Genomic DNA, 19,311 nt, shown 5'->3' on the forward strand with positions numbered 1-19,311 from the left:
AGGAACGAAATTGGGTCATTTGTAGAGACATGGATGGACCTAGAGACTGTCATACAGAGTGAAGTAAGTCAGAAAGAGAAAAACAAATATCGTATATTAATGCACATATGTGGAATCTAGAAAAATGGTATAGATGATCTTATTTGCAAAGCAGAAATAGAGACACAGACATAGAGAACAAACATATGGACACCAAGGGGGGAAGAGGGGGTGGGATGAATTGGGAGATTGGGATTGACATATATACACTATTGATACTTTGTATAAAATAGATAACTAATGAAAACTTACTGTGTAGCTCAGGGAACTCTATTCAATGCTCTGTGGTGACCAAAATGGGAAGGAAATCCAAAAAAAGGGGGAATATTTGTATACATGTAGCTGATTCACTTTGCTGTACAGTAGGCTAACACAACATTGTAAAGCAACTATACTCCAATAAAAATTAATTTTAAAAAGTAAAAAATAATAAAAATTCTTCCCTGAAACCCATGGGGCACTTCAGGTTTTTGAGCATTAGCTGCCCCGGACTCCTTGTCTGGCACCTACAATAAATGCTGCACTTTCCTTCGCCACACCTGGGGTCAGTAGATTGACTTTACTGTACACTGGCGAGCAGACCGAAGTTTGGTTCAATAACAAGCAGAGTATCCCAGGTGCCCTGGAGAAAGGCACCTCCTCTTGAGACTCATCTCCATCTGAGGCCCTAATGGACTTTGCACTCTCCCCATGCAGAACTGAGGCAATTCCTGGAATAGACACAATACCTCACAATTCCATGCCCTGGCACATGCTTTTCCCTCCTATCTGCCCACCCACAGAATGTGGTTAACCCTTACTGGTCCTTTAAGATCCCCATAAACAAACAAACAAAAAGGACAGTCCCTGATAGGAATCTATCCTAAGAAAATAAACATGGGCAAAGATGTTTATTCAAAAGTAGTTCTTTTATATGTAATTATTATTTATGACAATTTTAATGACAATTTTATAAAAAATTGGTAACAACCTAAATGTTTGAAAAATATGGGAAATGTTTAATAAATTGGCTCTTAACCCCTGTGATATGTAGCCAAACTGTCTCTCCGAATGTCCAGTCCCCCTCTGCCATGCTTCCCTTGCTGCAGGCACACTGGTGGTTTTCAATTCCATCCCAGACCAAGCCCCTCCCCACCTCCCAGCCTCTGCAAAGTGCTTTTCCCTCCACCCAGAAAGCTTCCTTCTGGTCCCTCCCTTATTTGCAACCCTAGTTCCTCTTCTTCCTCTAGGTCTGAGTTCCAATGTCCCCCCTTCAGTGTAGTCTTCCCTGACTTTCTACTTCGATTCTTCTCTCACTCAGATCCTTGTTTTTCCCATCAAGGCACTCATTACAACTTACCAAAAGTTTTATGTTAGTTTCATTTTACTTGTATTTTATTTGCCTTTCCCACTAGAATGAAAGGCCTATGAGGGCAGAAATTTGTCTGTCTTGGTCCCTGACATATCTCCAGTAGCCAGAAGACTCCAGGTATTAATAGGTGCTCTGTAAGTATTTAATAGATTATAATCATTAGAATTTGCAGCTCACCAATAGAAGAAAGCAGATGGTTTCCAACCCCAAGCTAAGAGTTCTCTTGTGTTAAAAAAAAAAAATAAAAAGGCTTTCAGCTTCTGCTACTCCAAGAGGTAAGTTAGCACAGCAAGCACAGCCTCGATGGAGTCCTCCCAGTGCCCTAGAAGGAAGTCTGCTCAAAGGTGTTCACCCACAAATCCCACACCTGGGACCTTGGGCCACAGAACAGCCCTGCCTGGCCTCCTTAAAGCTTCTTCTCTGCAGGGAGGGATCACACAGAATCTGATCTGCTGTCCAGAAGCTGCTGCATACCAGGGCTGAGCTGGATGCCTCATGGTCATGAGCCAGTTCATTCTTTGCCATCACCCCAGACGACAGGCGTCTATTCCTATTTTACCCATTAGGAGACTCAGGTTCACAGTGGTGAGATGGCTTTATCAGAGCCACACAGCTGGTAAGTGGGAGAGTCACTCACTCCTCCTTTAACATTCTTCGGTGGCTCCTTGTCACCTTCAGAAATGAGCTCCAAATTCTTTAGCACGTAACAGAGCAGGACCCTATAGAGCTTTCCTGGGACAGACCCCTCACCACCTTGTCCTCTGCCTGCCTCCTTTTTGTAGAAAAGCTGTAGTCTCCCAGGCCTCCCCTGAGTCACAAAAGCCTGGCTCAAGAGTTAAGGATTAAAAGGATGTGAACATGTAGTGGCAAAAATAACAGCTGGGCCAGGAGAACTGATAAGAATTTAAACAGTAAATTGGCCATATGGCAGTCACAGAATCTTTAGTTTTTCTCTGAAGTACATAGATAACAGTATCTGATGCACATTTCCTGAGTTGTTTTACAGATGCTGAAACCCCCACCAAATGGAAGAAGTTAACTACTTGATGACCATGAGCACTGTAGCCCCCAGAGCTACTGGAGCCTGAGGATTGATAATGTTAACCCCTGTGACACCGCCCTGTTACCTCACCATCAACCAATCAGAGAATTGTGCACGAGCTGATCACATACCCTGAGACTCCCCTCCCTCCCCTTGCCTTTAAAAATGTCTCCCTGAAACCCATAGGGGAGTTCAGGTTTTTTGAGCATTAGCTGGCCCAGACTCTTTGTCTGGTGCCTTACAGTAAATGGTGCACTTTCCTTCACCACAACCCAGTGTCAGTAGATTGGCTTTACTGCATGCGGTGAGCGGACTCATTTGGTTTGGTAACGGTAAATGTTGTATTAATCTTCTTCTGACTTTTCAGAGGGTAAGCACAGCCTTATTGTAGTCAAAAGGGACATAGGGAGACTTTTCTTTTTACAACTATAATTTAAGATATTACATTAGAACTCAATAAAGACCCTGGGGCTTCCCTAATGAAAACTTACTGTGTAGCTCAGGGAACTCTATTCAATGCTCTGTGGTGACCAAAATGGGAAGGAAATCCAAAAAAAGGGGGAATATTTGTATACATGTAGCTGATTCACTTTGCTGTACAGTAGGCTAACACAACATTGTAAAGCAACTATACTCCAATAAAAATTAATTTTAAAAAGTAAAAAATAATAAAAATTCTTCCCTGAAACCCATGGGGCACTTCAGGTTTTTGAGCATTAGCTGCCCCGGACTCCTTGTCTGGCACCTACAATAAATGCTGCACTTTCCTTCGCCACACCTGGGGTCAGTAGATTGACTTTACTGTACACTGGCGAGCAGACCGAAGTTTGGTTCAATAACAAGCAGAGTATCCCAGGTGCCCTGGAGAAAGGCACCTCCTCTTGAGACTCATCTCCATCTGAGGCCCTAATGGACTTTGCACTCTCCCCATGCAGAACTGAGGCAATTCCTGGAATAGACACAATACCTCACAATTCCATGCCCTGGCACATGCTTTTCCCTCCTATCTGCCCACCCACAGAATGTGGTTAACACTTACTGGTCCTTTAAGATCCCCATAAACAAACAAACAAAAAGGACAGTCCCTGATAGGAATCTATCCTAAGAAAATAAACATGGGCAAAGATGTTTATTCAAAAGTAGTTCTTTTATATGTAATTATTATTTATGACAATTTTAATGACAATTTTATAAAAAATTGGTAACAACCTAAATGTTTGAAAAATATGGGAAATGTTTAATAAATTGTATTTCCCTATTTAGGGTGTACTAGTAAAGCCACACTTGGGGGTTTGTTGTTTTGTTTTGGGGCTGCCAGCAAAAAGTCTTGACCAGGCAACTGTAAATTGGTAGTTCTCAACTGAACTGCTATGGAGGACTGTTGTGACTCCTTACTAGGGCTCCGTAATTGGTGAATAAAGTTTCCTTTTGCTACAACTATGATTCAAACCATTAATACAATGCTTTGGAAACCCAGGACTTTGGAAGTCCTGTCCATCTTGTGGAGCTGCAGCCACTAAGACATGGGAGCCCTCAGAATCTGGCCAGCAGGCCAAAGAAGAGAGTAGAGAAGCCACAGTGTAGTTGAATACAGTTTTCCCTTGGTACCTTTGTGGGTTCTGGTTCCAGAAACTCCCCCCATACCAAAATCCACGGATGCTCAAGTCCCTTATATAAGATGGTACAGTATCACATATAACCTACACATATCCTCCGATATACTTTAAATCATCTCTAGATTACTTGTAATACCCAATAGAATGTAAATATCATGCAAATAGTTGTAAATAGTATGTAAATGCAATGTAAATAGTTGCCAGAAAGGCAAATTCAAGTTTTGTTTTTTGGAACTTTCTGGAATTATTTTTCTGAAAAATTTTGATCCATGGTTGGTTGAATCTGAGGATGAGGAACCCCCAGATATGAACAGCCAACTGTAGTTACTTGTTGAGTGGGAAAAAAAAAAAAATGAGTGAGTAAATGAACAATCATGCTCTTGATATTTAATGACATACAAGATAAGGTTAAAGGTTAAAGATAAGGTATTATGGGACAAAAATAGAATACATAATTTTATAATCAGTGTGGTCACAATTTAGGAATTTCACATCAAAAGCAAAAAGAATGAATTTGCTTATTTTTAACAATTTTCAGCACTTCCTAGCTCTTCACTAAATAACTACCACCCAACCCACCAATGGATTTGATAGCAGTTGTCACAGTGGCTATTGTATGCCAATTCTGGCTGATGCCTGACAACTCTTTGAGGAAAACTGGATGTACTCTGTTGGAGGAGAGAAAGCTTTGGAGTTCTTTCTTCCTATTGGATTGCATCTGGAACTTTTCCTTTGCTGCCCACTTTTTTAGTGAGCAAGTTTGGTGAAAGGTGAGAGAGACACCATTGCCTCAACTAACTTTTTCTGAATTCCCTTTAAGGATCAAATTCAACAATCCCTTCTGGGTTCAATTTTCAAAAAAAAAAAAATCCTCCCTGGACTTCCCTGGTGGCGCAGTGGTTAAGAATCCACCTGCCAATGTGGGGGACGTGGCTTTGAGCCCTGGCCCGGGAAGATCCCACATACCGCAGAGCAACTAAGCCCGTGCACCACAACTACTGAAGCCCGCGCACCTAGAGCCCGTGCTCCGCAACAAGAGAAGCCACTGCAATGAGAAGCCCGTGCACTGCAATGAAGAGTAGCCCCTGCTCGCCGCAACTAGAGAAAGCCTGTGCGCCCAACAAAGACCCAACACAGCCAAAAATAAATAAATAAATAATTCTACCTAAATCCCCAAATTATATATATATATTTATTTATATACATAATATATATGCATAAAAAGACTAAAAGGTATGGACAGAAATAATCAAAAAAATCTATAAAAGGAATAAAAAATAGTTGTATTTGAGCCAAACTGAGGGTGATACCAAGGGAGACACAGATTCAAGAAGCACTTGAATTGTGTTCCACTGGACTACAAATGAGGAGGCTTATAAAAACGCAAAAACTGCAAAATTACATAAGTTGTTTGTCAAGAATTAAAATCAGATCTGGCAAGAAGTAAGGGTGCTTAGTAAGTAAGGGTTGGTTGGCGTCCCATATGGTTGCACAGTTACAAAGGAAGACCTTAAAGACCATGAGGTTGCAGCTGGCAGCTGCTAGCAGATACTGGGTTTTTTGTTTGTTTTGTTTGTTTGTTTGTTTTTTAGCCACGCTGCACGGCACACGGCATGCTGGATCTTAGTTCCCCGACCCAGGATGGAACCTGGCAAGCACCGCCTGCAGTGGAAGTGAGGAGTCTTAACCACTGGACCACCAGGGAAGTCCCTAGCAGATACTGTTTTGAGAGGGGCTGGTGGTGTTCTTGAGTCTGATACAGTTCAGAAAATTCAAGTTCTTAATGATGTAGGAACTATCTGATATCACATTCACAATGGCCACCCAACTCCATTTAGGATGCCTGAGCCACGCCTACTCTATTTTGATGTTTTAAATGCACTCTTTTCTTTAATGATTAAAGCAGATGTACAGTGCATGTTTGGCCACAAAATAGGCTGTTCTAGTTAGCATAAAGTTTAAGTGAAATCATGTATAAGCCAAAATGGCTTCCCCATACCTCATAATGTAAAAATGTCTTCCATCAAAGGAAATATATAAAAGTATTTCTCTTTGGTCCATGAGTTTACAAATAATCTTATTTTCCTTTTTATACATTGGTATATTTTCCAAACCTTCTACAATAAGAATGTAACCTTTTTTACAATCAGATTTAAAAGTCATGGTAAACGTTATTGTTATTTTAAGAACCTCTATCAAATGTTCCTCCTCCAGGAATTGTTCTGCGACCATTCCATGGGGACTTGGAGGCCCCTCCTCTGTTCTCACAGTGTCCCTTCGTGTCCTCTACCATTCACTGAGCTCACTGGATTTTAGCCATTTGCTAATCTATCTTCCAACAAGATTTGAAGCTCTTTGAGAGACAGGACTGATTCTTTGATTTCTGAATTCCCAGGCCCTAGCACATACATTAAGCATTCCTAAATGTTTGTGAATCAAATGAAGAAATCAAATAAGGAGTCTATAGTATACGGAACTCAGGTATTCTCATTCTAAACCCAGTTGCATATTTCCTGGCACTAAAGGGATGTAGAATTTTCTCCATTCTTGACTGTAACCTAGGGCCTAAGAAGAACTTAGGAAGCCTATGTTTTTTGCAGGAGTGCCCCCATGAACATTCAGCACCAGTGTTGCAGGAACCCAGAAGAGTGAGAGCTGCAATCCAAGTTGAGTTTTCCTGGCAAGAGCCAAGATTAGTCACTTGGAGGCACTTGGAGGATTCCCCAAGTCTGCTCATTCCTTTGGGATCACTCACTCCTCCCAGGACCTCCCCTGGGAACAAAGGAAAACCCAAGACTTGGGACTGGGCCCTTTTCCACCAACAGCTGCTAGTAGTTTGCATTTAACCCTAAACCACAATTAAAATAAAAGGTGGGGGGTACTTCCCTGGTGGCGCAGTGGATAAGTCTCATTGCTCCCAGTACAGGGGGCTGGGTTGGATTCCTGATCAGGGAACTAGATCCCACATGCACACCGCAACTAACAGTTTGCGTGCCACAACTCAGGAGCCCTCCTGCTGCAACTAAGACCTGGCACAACCAAATAAATAAATATTTTTTTTAAAAATGGCGGGAGGAATAGCATCAGCTAGGAAACACTTAGGTTTTCTCTAAATTTCTTCTAAAGAGTTTGAGAGCCAAACAGGCCAATTTCAGGACAAAAAAAGGAGACCCTGAAACAGGTTTTAACAATATCAACTACGACGGAAGCCATTCACACTAAGAGGGGTAAATCTCCAGTTCAACAAAGGGTTTGTAACGCCCTCGAGCTGACTAGCCACCAAACGGCAACCACCCCCCTCCACTCCGCGAGCAGGCGCCAGCAGGGAACTCGGCTTCTCTGAGAGTTGCCCGTGGACAGGGGGCCCAGGCCTTCGAGACCCTCCCAACTGACCTCCTACGGCCTAATCTGAAACCAACCAAGTCTGACACCCTCGCGGTCGTTAGGACTCCACGGACCCCTCCCTGCAGTATCATCTAGAAAATAATTCCTAGACCAGTAGGTTACGGACGAGCGTTTACAATCTGGTTCTGGGCCAGCGTGCCCCACCCGCAGAATGGCTGGATTCTTGGATTTGCACACTCACTCGCTCTCTAAAACCAAACCCGAGAGGAAGGGCATGGCCGAGGGTGGGGTTGTCCTAAAATATTCGAGAGCATTTGAGTAGGAAGAGAAGTTTACGGTATTGCTCTCACTGGGGGCGGTGGGGAACCCTGAAGCGAGGCTCCTCCGCACAGCGAAAGAAGGCTGTGTGCGGTGCGCCCGGGGTGTGAGTGTTGGGTGCGGGGGCAGGAAGAGGAGGGAGGAGAAGGGGTGGGGTGAGCGGAGGCCCTGACACTGGCCCAGGCTCCTCCTGCCTCCCCCGCTCCCCGCCCCCACTTACTAAGGCGCCCAGTCCGCGGCGCTCTGCTCACTGGCCGCGCGTCCCCGCCAGCCGAGCGTCCCCGCCGCGCCTCCTGCCACGGTGAGTTCTGCCCGCCGGTCCCGGTCGGTCCCCAGACCCAGACCCCGCGCCCGTGGAAACCCCTGCATCGGCGGCTCTGGCTCTCCCGGCTGGCTTCGCCGGGTGTCCCGGGCGCCGGGGGCCCTGGTCGTGGATCAGCTGGAGATGGGGAGGTATCTGGGCCACACCCTGGCTTGGCGAGCAGCGCCCCTGTCCCTCCCCGGCGCGACCCCCCAGATCCTCGCGGGCGGGGGGAGGGAGCCCTTGTCCTTCACTACTGTACCTCCGTGTTGGTGCCCCGGGGTCTGCTCTCTCCTACCTTTCGGTTTATCTTTTTTTACACCCACTTTCCTACTTTTCGACTAGTCGCCCCAGTTACCCGAACCCCCGCTCTGGCCCCCTGTCCTGGTCGGCGTATTTCTTTGTGTGCTCCGGCTGCAGGCTGACCTCTGTCCAGATGTTCGTAACCACCTCCTAGCTGGACGGCCTGTGCAGGCTCGGGGAGGGCTGGCGGTTTCCCTACCCAAAGGACACCCCTCAGCCCCACTCCCCGATGCTTCAGGTTGGGCTTCCTGTTGTTTGTCTGCTAGACGGGAAGGTTCTTACTGCCGACCGAGGGAGGAAGGGCTATTAGTTTTCTTTATAACGCAGTTTTGCTAGGGGGTGGGGGTAAGAGGGGGAGGGAAGCCTGTGTGAAACCTGTGTGAAGTGATTTTTGTCCTGAAAGGGATCCCTTCTTGCTGTCTTAAACAAGTGGAACTATACAGAGATAGAGGAAGCGCAGGCTTAATGAAGGATCTTCTAACCCAGACTAATCTGGCCTAATGCAATGAGCTGTTGGTACCTGGTCACAATCTGAGCCTGGCCAGAGGACGGGCACTTCCCCCAGGCCTGGATACCACACTCTCTAGCCTCGGCCGGACTCCACCTAACTGAAATCCGGAATCTGCCTTGTTGGGCCGGGGTGGTGGGGAAAGCAGAGCAGCTAGCCTCGTGCCAGGCGCAGCTGAGCCCTGGGCCAGACTCTGGAATACATTAAGCCCACCCCCTTCGCTGGGAGCTTTCTGCAGGGCGTGGTTAGCACAAAGGGCTCCCGGATTCTCCTAGTGGAGGCCTGTGACTCAGTTGTGAGGCCATGTGGGTGTGGCCCGGATGGTTCCAGATTCTCTCTGCAGATGGTTCTGACAGAACACTCCCTGAAGGAAAAAGGGAACTGTGCCATCTTAGAGGGCATTTTCCAAGAGGAAGTGAGTCACACCAGGACTTGGCCCGCAATCTGAAGGAGAGGTTTCTTGACTGAACTGTGGGTGAAGACAGCAGTTAGACTGGTAGGGCCATGGCAGAACTGCTGCTGGGTTATCGGCCTGTATGCCTACTGGCAGGCTGCCCCAGCTTTATTTGGGAGGTAGCTCTTCCCGTAAAGAAGTTGCAGTTGCTGCAGATGCTTTTCCCCTGCAGCCTGAGTTTCAACCTGCAGCAGTGGATTTTTATATCCTGCGCCTCAGGTGAGGCCAGGCTCAACACCCTGTCAATGATCTTTGCCTCCAATGTGTTTCAGCAAATTGCAAAAGGTAATGCAGGCATTAGGGCAGGAATGAGTTCATATAACTCATTTGGAATTTCTTCATCAGCCCTGCCCCCACAGATTCCTCTCCAGTTTCTATTTAATCATCTCTTCCAAATGATGTATTCCTTCATTGACAGCCAGAAGCTACTTTCTTCACTGTGGTCCTTGATACACCATTTGGAGATTCTTATTTTGGTTCTTCAAATTTTCCTGAGGGTCTGCTGAGCATAGCACCCTGACTTCTAGGTGATGGTCTTCCCTGGCTTTTCCTGCATACAACATCAGATGGCCCCTTTTCCTCCCATGTCTGGCCCCTGTCCAGCCTCTCCAGCAGCCACTCCAGTGAGGTCAGGCCTTGCGCTGGGTGGAGCTGAGACTGAGTGCCTCCTTGCTTTCCATGGACAGCTCCAAAAATGAGAATTTTTTAGAGCACTACCCACTTGGTATGGCCTTGATCCAGTCCAGTCTTTTAAAGTTGAGGGAAACAATGGAATCCTTTCAGAGTTATAATGTGCAGATTAGCACTCAAGAGTGCTGGGAAAGCTAGACTGATCTTTTTATTAGGATCTTTCTTAAGCTTCTCATTTTCCCGGGACTTAACAATTTAGGAATCTCACATCAAAAGCAAAAAGAATGAATTTGCTTATTTTTAACAATTTTCAGCACTTCCTAGCCCTTCAGTGGGCTTAATAGCAGTTGTCACAGTGGCTATTGTTTGCCAGTTCTGGTGATGCCTGACAACTCTTCAAGGAAAACTAGATGTACTCTTTTAGGGTAGAGACGGCTTCAGAGTTCTCCTATTGGATTGCATCTGGAGCTTTTCTTTTGCTGCTCACTTTTTTCAGTGGGAAAGTTTTCCGTTTGGTGAAAGGTGGGAGAGACAGCCTGGATCAGATTCATTGCCTCCACTCACTTCTTCTGAATTCCCCTTAGGGATCAAATGAAGAATGCCTTCTGGGTTCAATTCCCCATCCCACCACCCCACCACCCCAATTTTTTTCTTTTTAAATTCCTCAAAGCAAAAGGAAGGAAACCTAAAACACATTTTAGATAACAGATGTTTGTTTTTACTGACATTCTGCCAGTTGTTTTCTGGGTGGGCTGTAAGAAAAGTAGGGTATGGACAAGACACGAAAGAGCGAAGTAGATCAGACTTCTTGCTCTTTGGAAGTCTCCTTTTTGATATTATGGCCTGGATCTGGGCATGGGTCCAGAGCAAACATTTGGTATTGCTTAGGAGCAGACACTTTTCTAAGGAGGGCTCCTACTTCCCTGCTACTCCCAGAAGGATCAAAATTTACATTATTGTCAATTTCCTTCTTACTGATTCATTGAGCAGGCTCTGAGGACAGGGCGCTAGCTTCTGGGACCCTGCTACTGGAGCCCACAGTTTAGTGTGGAAAGAAACAAACACAGTTAACTAGAATTCAGGACATATTTTAAAATAGTATGACCTTAGCTGGTGAACTCCCCAAAGGCAAGCATCATGGGACAGAGGTGGTGGAGAGCGCACCCACTTGTGCCTAACACCGTGACAGGGTCATGCAAAGTAGGTGCTTGGTGAAGGAACAGAAAAAATGGAAAATTGAATTCCCACCACTGTAACTAAATTTTAAAGCTCAGAATTCTTTTCGGAAGAGAAAACTACACAAAGAAAGACACGTGAGCTTCCACTCTTCAGACCTGTGTAGGAGATACACAGACATCAGAATAAAATGATTCAATAAAAGGTGAGTGAATGATGAAGTAGTTAGAGCCTGTGGAGCTTACAGTGAGAGAGCAGTAAAGTGGAATAAACCAAAACTCAAGAAAACGGTAAGAGTGAGAAGAGAAAGAAAAGTCAAGTCGTGTTGGGTGACCAGACCTGTTTAGCAGGACACACCGTTTTCTCCTCCGCTATGGAATGTACTCTGCGGTTCATACATAGGCCGACCCTTTCCGGGCCCTTCCCAGCCCTCACCTCCTCCCGCAGAGCTCCCAGCCTCAAGGGTTTCAGCCCAGACCCGGTAATCACACCTGCACCTCAGCTCCAGCCAAGGGAATTGTTTGATTGATTCATTCACTCATTAGCAAACACTAAACCACTATTTAGTTGTTCGTGGATAGAACTGAATAATTCACAGTTCTTAACCTAGAGGAACTTAAATCTAAGAGAGACGGGCAAATGATTAAATGGATGGAGTGTTTCAGGTGCCGGAGTAGGCTGTCTGGGGGAACAGAGAGGGCGCTGCAGCCTCTTAACCCCAGGCCCAAGGCTATCCATTGGAAGTGTTTCCGAGCCAGAAGCTATAGAGTCCTGGGGTGGGACTTTTCTGGGGCGGTGGAAACGGCGAATTCAAGTCCCTGAACTGCTTGCTGCTTTAGCAACCAATGGTCAGTGCTTCCGTCAGCCCAGGCCGGGCAAGCCCCGCCCAAGATGGGAGGGCCGGGCAGGCTGACTCAGTAGGTCACCCGCTGTACTCTGGAAGAGCTGTAGGATTCATCCGCTAGCCGAAAGAACAGTATTAATCACATCTTTCCCTTTTCCTTCATCTTACTTTAAAACGAGTGTACTGGCTTCACCTTCAAAACGGAATAACTTGCTCGTAGCCCAGGTCAGTGCCCTTAAGGGCCCGGGTTACTGATGAGAGGGTGGTCATCTCTGATTTTCAAAGCTGTTTTCACTTTCACAACCTTAGATCTCCTGAGTAGCCCCTGATCTACATTCTTATTGCAGAACAAACAGGGAGTCTGCTGACTGCTGTGTCCACAGCCCATGTGCTGAGTAAACAGCAGAGGGAGATCCAGTGGGGCAGGAAAGCTCTGGCACTTCATAATGAGCATAGGCAGTCCAGGGCTGGGTTTGGAGTGACCCGAGTGCTCACTAGAGGAAGACTGGCCTCACTCTCTTGAAGAAGGTATTCAGGGGTGGCCAGAACTTCCTCAGCTTACAAGCTGTATTTCTTAGAGGTTCCTAAATTAGCCTGTTTCCTATTTTAGGGGTCCTCACCCTGCTATATTCCCCCTCTTACTTCTCTGGCTTTGCAGTGCATTTTCCTTCTGCTCTGCCCTGTGAAGAATGTGAACTAAGTGTCCCACAGCCAGTTCCAGTTTCTGGGATCTTTGGGCATTTGTTGTGAAGTGCTCTGCCACTTGAGCTTGGGCATGGGTATTTTTAAACCTCTGTGGTGGCTGACTCCTTTCCTGAGATATTTCAGAACTGGGGTGGGATGCCAGAGCCTTCTCCCATAGGTGACTCATTCAGTTCAGTTCTCATGTTGCTGGACTTCCAGAGCCAATCCAGGCAAGGCTGACTCCCTCTAAGCCCACTGCCATCTGAAGCCAGATCCTGGCTGTGTCAGGAGAGAGGGGAAAGGGTGTGGTTCCCCTGGAATTCTTCCCACAGTGGACCTTGAATTGGCTGCTCTCTCCAAGAGAACTGCTTTCCAGATGAATCATGCCAGATTCTGGTTTATAGCATTCTCTAGAGTATAGCATTCTTTGGCATGCTGATTCCTCTACTTTTCTGGGGATTAAGGGGTAGAACTTTTGACTCTTAAAGTGTAATTTTTCAATCCTCATGTTCACCAACTCCACCTTCTCTGTAACAGACAGCATTTACGGATCTGTGTTGAGCACGCATATGTCGGCAGAAGGAACCAGACTGAAAGCATGTCTCCAGTTCCTATTGAGACTCTTCAGCGGAAGTTGCCAGCCTCTCCTTCAATCTCTGCTCTAAACTTATTCTTGACGGTTGTGTTTTTTTTTTTTTTTTTTTTTTTTTTGAGTGGTATATTACAGTCTCAATTCAAGTTCACCTGTTTCCTATCCAGTAGTGATTTTAGGTGGTGTTAGCCAAAGCTACTCCATTCTGGCTAAAGCATGCCCTCCAGTTAAGCAAAATTCATTGGGCTCCTATTAAGTACCAGGCATTGGGTCTTGATGAGACATATGCCCCCAGATTATTATACCTGAATATAATGATCTGACACATCCTTTCTTTTTCTTTTTTTTAAAATTAAATTTATTTATTTATTTATTTATTTATTGGCTGTGTTGGGTCTTCGTTGCTGCGGGCAGGCTTTCTCTAGTTGCAGTGAGCGGGGCTACTCTTCGTTGCAGTGCACGGGCTTCCCATTGTGGTGGTTTCTCTTGTTGCGGAGCACGGGCTCTAGGTGTGTGGGCTTCAGTAGTTGTGGCACGCAGGCTCAGTAGTTGTGGCAAACGGGCTTAGTTGCTCCATGGCATGTGGGATCTTCCCAGACCAGGGTTCGAACCCGCGTCCCCTGCATTGGTAGGCGGATTCTTAACCACTGCACCACCAGGGACGTCCCTTACCTTTGTTTTAAACTATTTACAATGAAAAGCTCTTCCTTTCCCACTGCACCCCAGACTGTGAGAGTAGCTCTTTTGTCTAGTGCTGCCAAAAATATATCAGATCCCCAAAGGAATTAGGATATACTATTACTTGTTCCTTCTCAAGGAAGTAGATAAATGGGCTTTGGGTAGCTTTTATTTGGGTAGGGCAACTGCATGTTACTACCAAAGATGCAAATGTCTTTGTTACAATCAATAACAAGTTCAGAACTTTAGTAAAGAATACATGGAATTCCCTGGCGGTCCAGTGGTTAGGACTCGGCACTTTCACTGCAGTGGCGTGTGTTCAGTTCCGGTCAGGGAACTAAGATCCCGCAAGCCAAGCGGTGAGGCCAATACATGTTCAGGAGACAAAATTCATTTTTAAGCAGATTTCTAAACCCTAGAATGACTGAACAAGGTTACCTAGTTAAGCTTGGAGAGTTGAAGTTTTTATATTAACCAGGCTTGATTGTGTGGGTTGTTGGTATTCAGCCATATCCATATCGAAGAGTCCCATTTACCAGTGCTAAGAGAAACGGAGAAACGTCTGTTCTTTCAGTAGGTGCTTTGTCAGTTAAAAGGAGGGGCACTGATCTTGCTTTTCCAAATAATTAGTGTTTTTATTCTTCATTAGGTGATTTATGCAAAATTAGCAGGCAACTAGATAAATCCCTTATTCAGAGCACCAATACCTGAACTGCCTATTTCCATCAGCAGGAGGCATAAAACCTGAGTGAACTGGTCCTTATATTCATTGAATTTTACAGCTGAAAAGGATTGAGTGAATGAGCTAATCACCCTCTTCCAATCATTCTCAAAAGACTGGTAATTCATGTCGCTTAAAAGTTAATGTAAATTGTTTCTTTACATCCTTCAATAGGTTCCAACAGACCTCACCAAAATGCCCTCTCAAATGGAACATGCCATGGAAACCATGATGTTCACATTTCACAAATTTGCTGGGGATAAAGGCTACTTAACAAAGGAGGACCTGAGAGTACTCATGGAAAAGGAGTTCCCTGGATTTTTGGAAGTAAGTGTTGAAAGGCTCAGAAAGAACCAGAACCAGATGTAAAAATCAATGCTTCTGGGCCCTAGTTCCTTTCCCTTCCTCTTTCCAGCCCTTCCCTGTGGAAGTCACTACTAGAAAGGTGTTTTCATTCATTTACTTATTAAACATTATTGAATGCCTACTGTTTGTAAGATACTAGGGGAGGAAACAGAAGGTAAAGAAGACACAGCCCCTGCCCTCAAGGAGCTTACAGTTTGGAAGTGAAATGAGACTACACACAAATCACCATAATGCGAGGTGTTAGAAGGATTCCATCTGGAGTCGTCTGTGTCCATTGAGACAGAGTTGCAGGAAAGAAGGCCTTTCACCAGAGTAATCAACCAGGTTGCCTTGTTGCCCTCAGGTCCATAAACCTGGCACTGGAGCTACCACATCCTGGTCACATCCATTTTGAGCAACTTGAATCTCCCTTCTTAAATTAAATCCCTTTAGATAAAGGCTTTAAAATTTTTTTCCAACACTGCTCTAAAGCAATGGTGTCAAGCATCTGCTGAATGAGAGCCAAGCGGCACTCCAGAAATAACTGCTTTTCACATTGAAAATGCAATGAGAACACAGGAGCGCAGTTTGAATTTATGCCTCACCTTTGACAGATGGAGGGGTCCGTGAAGACCAGAAGAGGATCTGCCACGAGCTCAGATACATCACTCAGGACATTAGGCAACAAGGCACAGTTGCCCTTTTACACCATAGGCCCTCAAGAGATGGTTGTTGCGTTTCATTAAAGGTGAAACATTGCCTAACAAAATATTAGATTGAAATGCAGGCCCTTCTCTCCCTGCCACAGCCAGAGTCATTTGAAGGGATCAGTACTGTGTTTGGTGTGCATTAGCCTCTAAAGGGTGAAGGGAGGAGATGGTAAAAGACAGGGTTCTGCCTCTTGTCATCTGCCTGGTAAACAGCATTAATCAAGCCCCTGACTCCTGACTAATTAAACATAGGGTTTTGTAGTACATGATGATTTACATGTTATCAATACCAGTCAAATAAAGATATAAATAGCTTAACTTGTATCTCAGAGCTGCAGTTACCACAATGCTATCCCAGAAGGAGTTAGAGGATACTGTTGTTCTGCTTTTGTACAGTTCTGTGATAGAGCCCCAGACCAGGACCCTAACTGGGAAGGTTGCTTCAGCTTTCTGTGCCTCAGTTCCTGCCTCTGGAAAATGAGAGGCTGGACATGATTATCTCCAAGACCACTTTCACTTTCTGTGATCCTTCCAGGCAAGCATAAAATTCAAGGACAAAATGTGCTCATTGTAAACCTGCCCATCACACAAACAAAGGCATTCTCGGTCTACTTCTGAACACTCATTAATTGTGTTGTTGCATAAGTTAGAAGCCAGGATGATATCACATGAGACGAAGATCCTTCCTCCCTAAAGGCTTTGTGGCTTGATAAACATAAAGTGTTCCGTACCAAGTACTGAACATGGCAGTATAATTTATTCTAAGCATGGGGTCATAATTCCAAGCACACCCACACTCGCTGCATTCACAGATCGTTTTGTTTCTAAAGTTGACCCTTATGTCATCCAAATTTCACTCCTTCTGACCACAGCCAGGAAGCTGGGGTTAAGGCCAGAATTAACTGAAACCCACCAAAAGCAGAGGTAGCTGCATAGACAGGTTCTGGTTGATTGCTTAGGGCGTGTAGGAAATGCTGCTGCTTTACGTTAAGAGAATTCTGAGTGCAGTTTATAAACATCCAGCACACTTGAGACACTGAGTATCAGTTCCCTCACTCATTTATACAATCAATGAAATTCATAAATATTTTACCTGAGTCCTTTAACACCTGTAAAGGGCCATATTTCCCTCTGGTTGATGGCATGGACCCTACAGGAGAAACCACACTTTCCCACTTCTAAGCATCATCACTATGAAAAGGAATGATAAAGCCAATCATCTTGAAAACAGAGTAAAAGAAAAAACAAAGGGGATCTTACCTGCTCATCTTAGTTCCATGTATTCATGCTAGGCATTGAGAATCATGGGGAGTTTTATAACTCCATCACACATACTGCTTTTGAAGTACATCCAGTGTAAAACAAAGAGTACATCCAGCAAAGAGTATAGGATGGCATAGATTGACCAACTTATTAAGAACAGAAGCAATCTTAGAAACACTCTAGTCCAACCTCAATTCTTAGTTGTTACACGAAGGCCCACCAAGCTGTGTGACTTACTCAAGGTCACCTGGCTAATATGATATGAAGCCACCCTAGATTGGCCTCAGCTGTGCCAAGAAATGAGGACCATCTGCCTGAACTCTTTAAACTTAACACACCCCAGGGCATCATTAACACCTCTTTAAAATCCATAGGACAATGATCTGAAATTTGCTCCCTAAATAATCGCATGAGGTCTTTCATAGGAGTTTCCTTCTTTAAGGACTTGACCATGCTATCAGGAATGAAAGTTTGTCAAGAGAATATAAGTTTAAACTAAAAAATGGGGTAATTTGGGGTGGTTCTCAGACAGAATTTTGTGATTTTGAAAATTGTGGAAACAGTTGGACTGTAAGTAAAGCATGTCAGAAGGCCATGCTGGTTTCTAAGTGGACTGAGAGTTCAGAGTCGTGAGTCTCCCTTCTCTGGCACTGAATCTCCTCTTTCTAGAAATAGGCTGTTTCTAGTCCCTGAGTTACATAAAAGAGTGCCATGGAAACCTCTTTCCTAGCTTGAAATAAATATGAATTTACTGAAGTGCTCCCTCAAAGCAGAAAAATACATTTAGATGACCTCCAAAGATCACTATGACCTAAAGCAAGAATTCAAATAATTAGGAGATCACATATATAGCTTCCATCAGTACAAATCAAAGAAGCTCATCATTGCAACCATTGACTCGTGTTTCTTGCCTCTGTCCTTTTTTTTTTCAGAATCAAAAAGACCCTCTGGCTGTGGACAAAATAATGAAGGACCTGGACCAGTGCCGAGACGGCAAAGTGGGCTTCCAGAGCTTCTTTTCACTAATCGCTGGGCTCACCATCGCATGCAATGACTATTTTGTAGTACATATGAAGCAGAAGGGAAAGAAGTAGGCAGCATTGAGCAAGTACTCCCACCCTGATAAGAATTCTCATAAAGGGTCACTTAAGAAATCTGCCCCACAGCTACCCCTGTATAAGGATTTCCTGAGCAGATTGGGACCCTTAGAAAATGTACAAATAAAATCCACCTCCACCATGAGAAGCAGAGAAAGAAAAGTCAATTAAAGGCAGATAAGCTTTTGATTTTTATATTGCTTGCATCCCCTTGCCCTCAATAAACAAATTCCTTTCTTAGTTCTGAATTTGAGACAGAATGTTTGTTCTTCTTCAAAAATGTTTGTTCCCTGCTTCATTCACAAAGAGCCCACATGCCCTTAAGCATCTAGCGCAAGGCAGAGCTCTTTCCACAGAACCTGCAAAATGGGAAAGCACTCTCCACTCAGGCTTGGAGTCTAACTTCTCAAATTGATCTGCCCTGTAGCTGTTCCTAGCTGAAGGACAACTCCAAGGATTAAAAGAAGGCACTTCAGGGCTTCCCTGGTGGCGCAGTGGCTGAGAATCCGCCTGCCGATGCAGGGGACACGGGTTCGTGCCCCGGTCCGGGAAGATCCCGCATGCCGCGGAGCGGCTGGGCCCATGAGCCATGGCCACTGAGCCTGCGCGTCCGGAGCCTGTGCTCCGCAACGGGAGAGGCCACAACAGTGAGAGGCCCGCGTACCACAAAAAAAAAAAAAGAAGGCACTTCAGGGTATATTCCACCTTTATAATTCCTGAGCATAGTCCTGCCCAGTTAAATCAGAGCCTTTCCAACCAGCACTTTGTATGCCTGAGATGTCTGAGTCCATTTTTCATAGCAAAGCTTCAGCAAACTAGGGTAAGAATAGTTCCATAAGACAACTAATCAAAATCAGAGTCTAGTGTGATGCCTCTAACAATATAACGTTAACATTTTTTGAGCTGCCATGAGATGCCATGATTGTACTAAGATGTCAGGAAATAGGCTAGCCATGATTTATAATATAATGGAGTAGTGCTTTTTTGTTGAAAATGAAATGCCAGTATGTCTTGATAAATAGCAGGATGTTTCTCCCAGCCCTTTCTGTGTCTGTTACAAGCTTCAGCAGATATGCATTCCATAGCTATTATTAAATAGCTATGCTTATTAATAATACAATATTCTATATTTTTATGGAGAGATGAGGTATTAATTGGCACATGAAATTGTCCCAATTAAATAGGTCAATGAAGATGGAAACATCAATATAACTCTGGGGGAAAGTTCAATATAAGGTCATCCACCATCACAAGGAAAAGCATGCAAAAGGGAACAGGATAGTCCAAAACTATC

General features: G+C 44.8%; 1 protein-coding gene across 3 annotated transcripts; it reads left to right on the plus strand.

Annotated features, from left to right (window-relative positions):
* The first annotated feature begins 7,906 nt into the window (after window positions 1–7,906).
* Window positions 7,907–18,265, plus strand: S100A10 (S100 calcium binding protein A10). 3 transcript variants are annotated; one of them, XM_007122571.3, is made up of 3 exons: window positions 7,907–8,012; window positions 14,777–14,929; window positions 17,853–18,265. In XM_007122571.3, the coding sequence occupies exons 2-3, from the start codon at window positions 14,798–14,800 to the stop codon at window positions 18,012–18,014; spliced, it is 294 nt and encodes a 97-aa protein (XP_007122633.1). In that variant the 5' UTR covers window positions 7,907–8,012; window positions 14,777–14,797; the 3' UTR covers window positions 18,015–18,265. The 3 variants fall into 3 exon arrangements, with proteins under 3 accessions (XP_007122633.1, XP_028344619.1, XP_028344618.1); XM_028488818.2 differs by lacking the exon at window positions 7,907–8,012 and adding an exon at window positions 12,043–12,152; XM_028488817.2 differs by lacking the exon at window positions 7,907–8,012 and adding an exon at window positions 13,196–13,290.
* Window positions 18,266–19,311: the final 1,046 nt, after the last annotated feature.

Source organism: Physeter macrocephalus, chromosome 4 (assembly GCF_002837175.3).
Source record: "Physeter macrocephalus isolate SW-GA chromosome 4, ASM283717v5, whole genome shotgun sequence".
NCBI lineage: Eukaryota > Metazoa > Chordata > Mammalia > Artiodactyla > Physeteridae > Physeter > Physeter macrocephalus.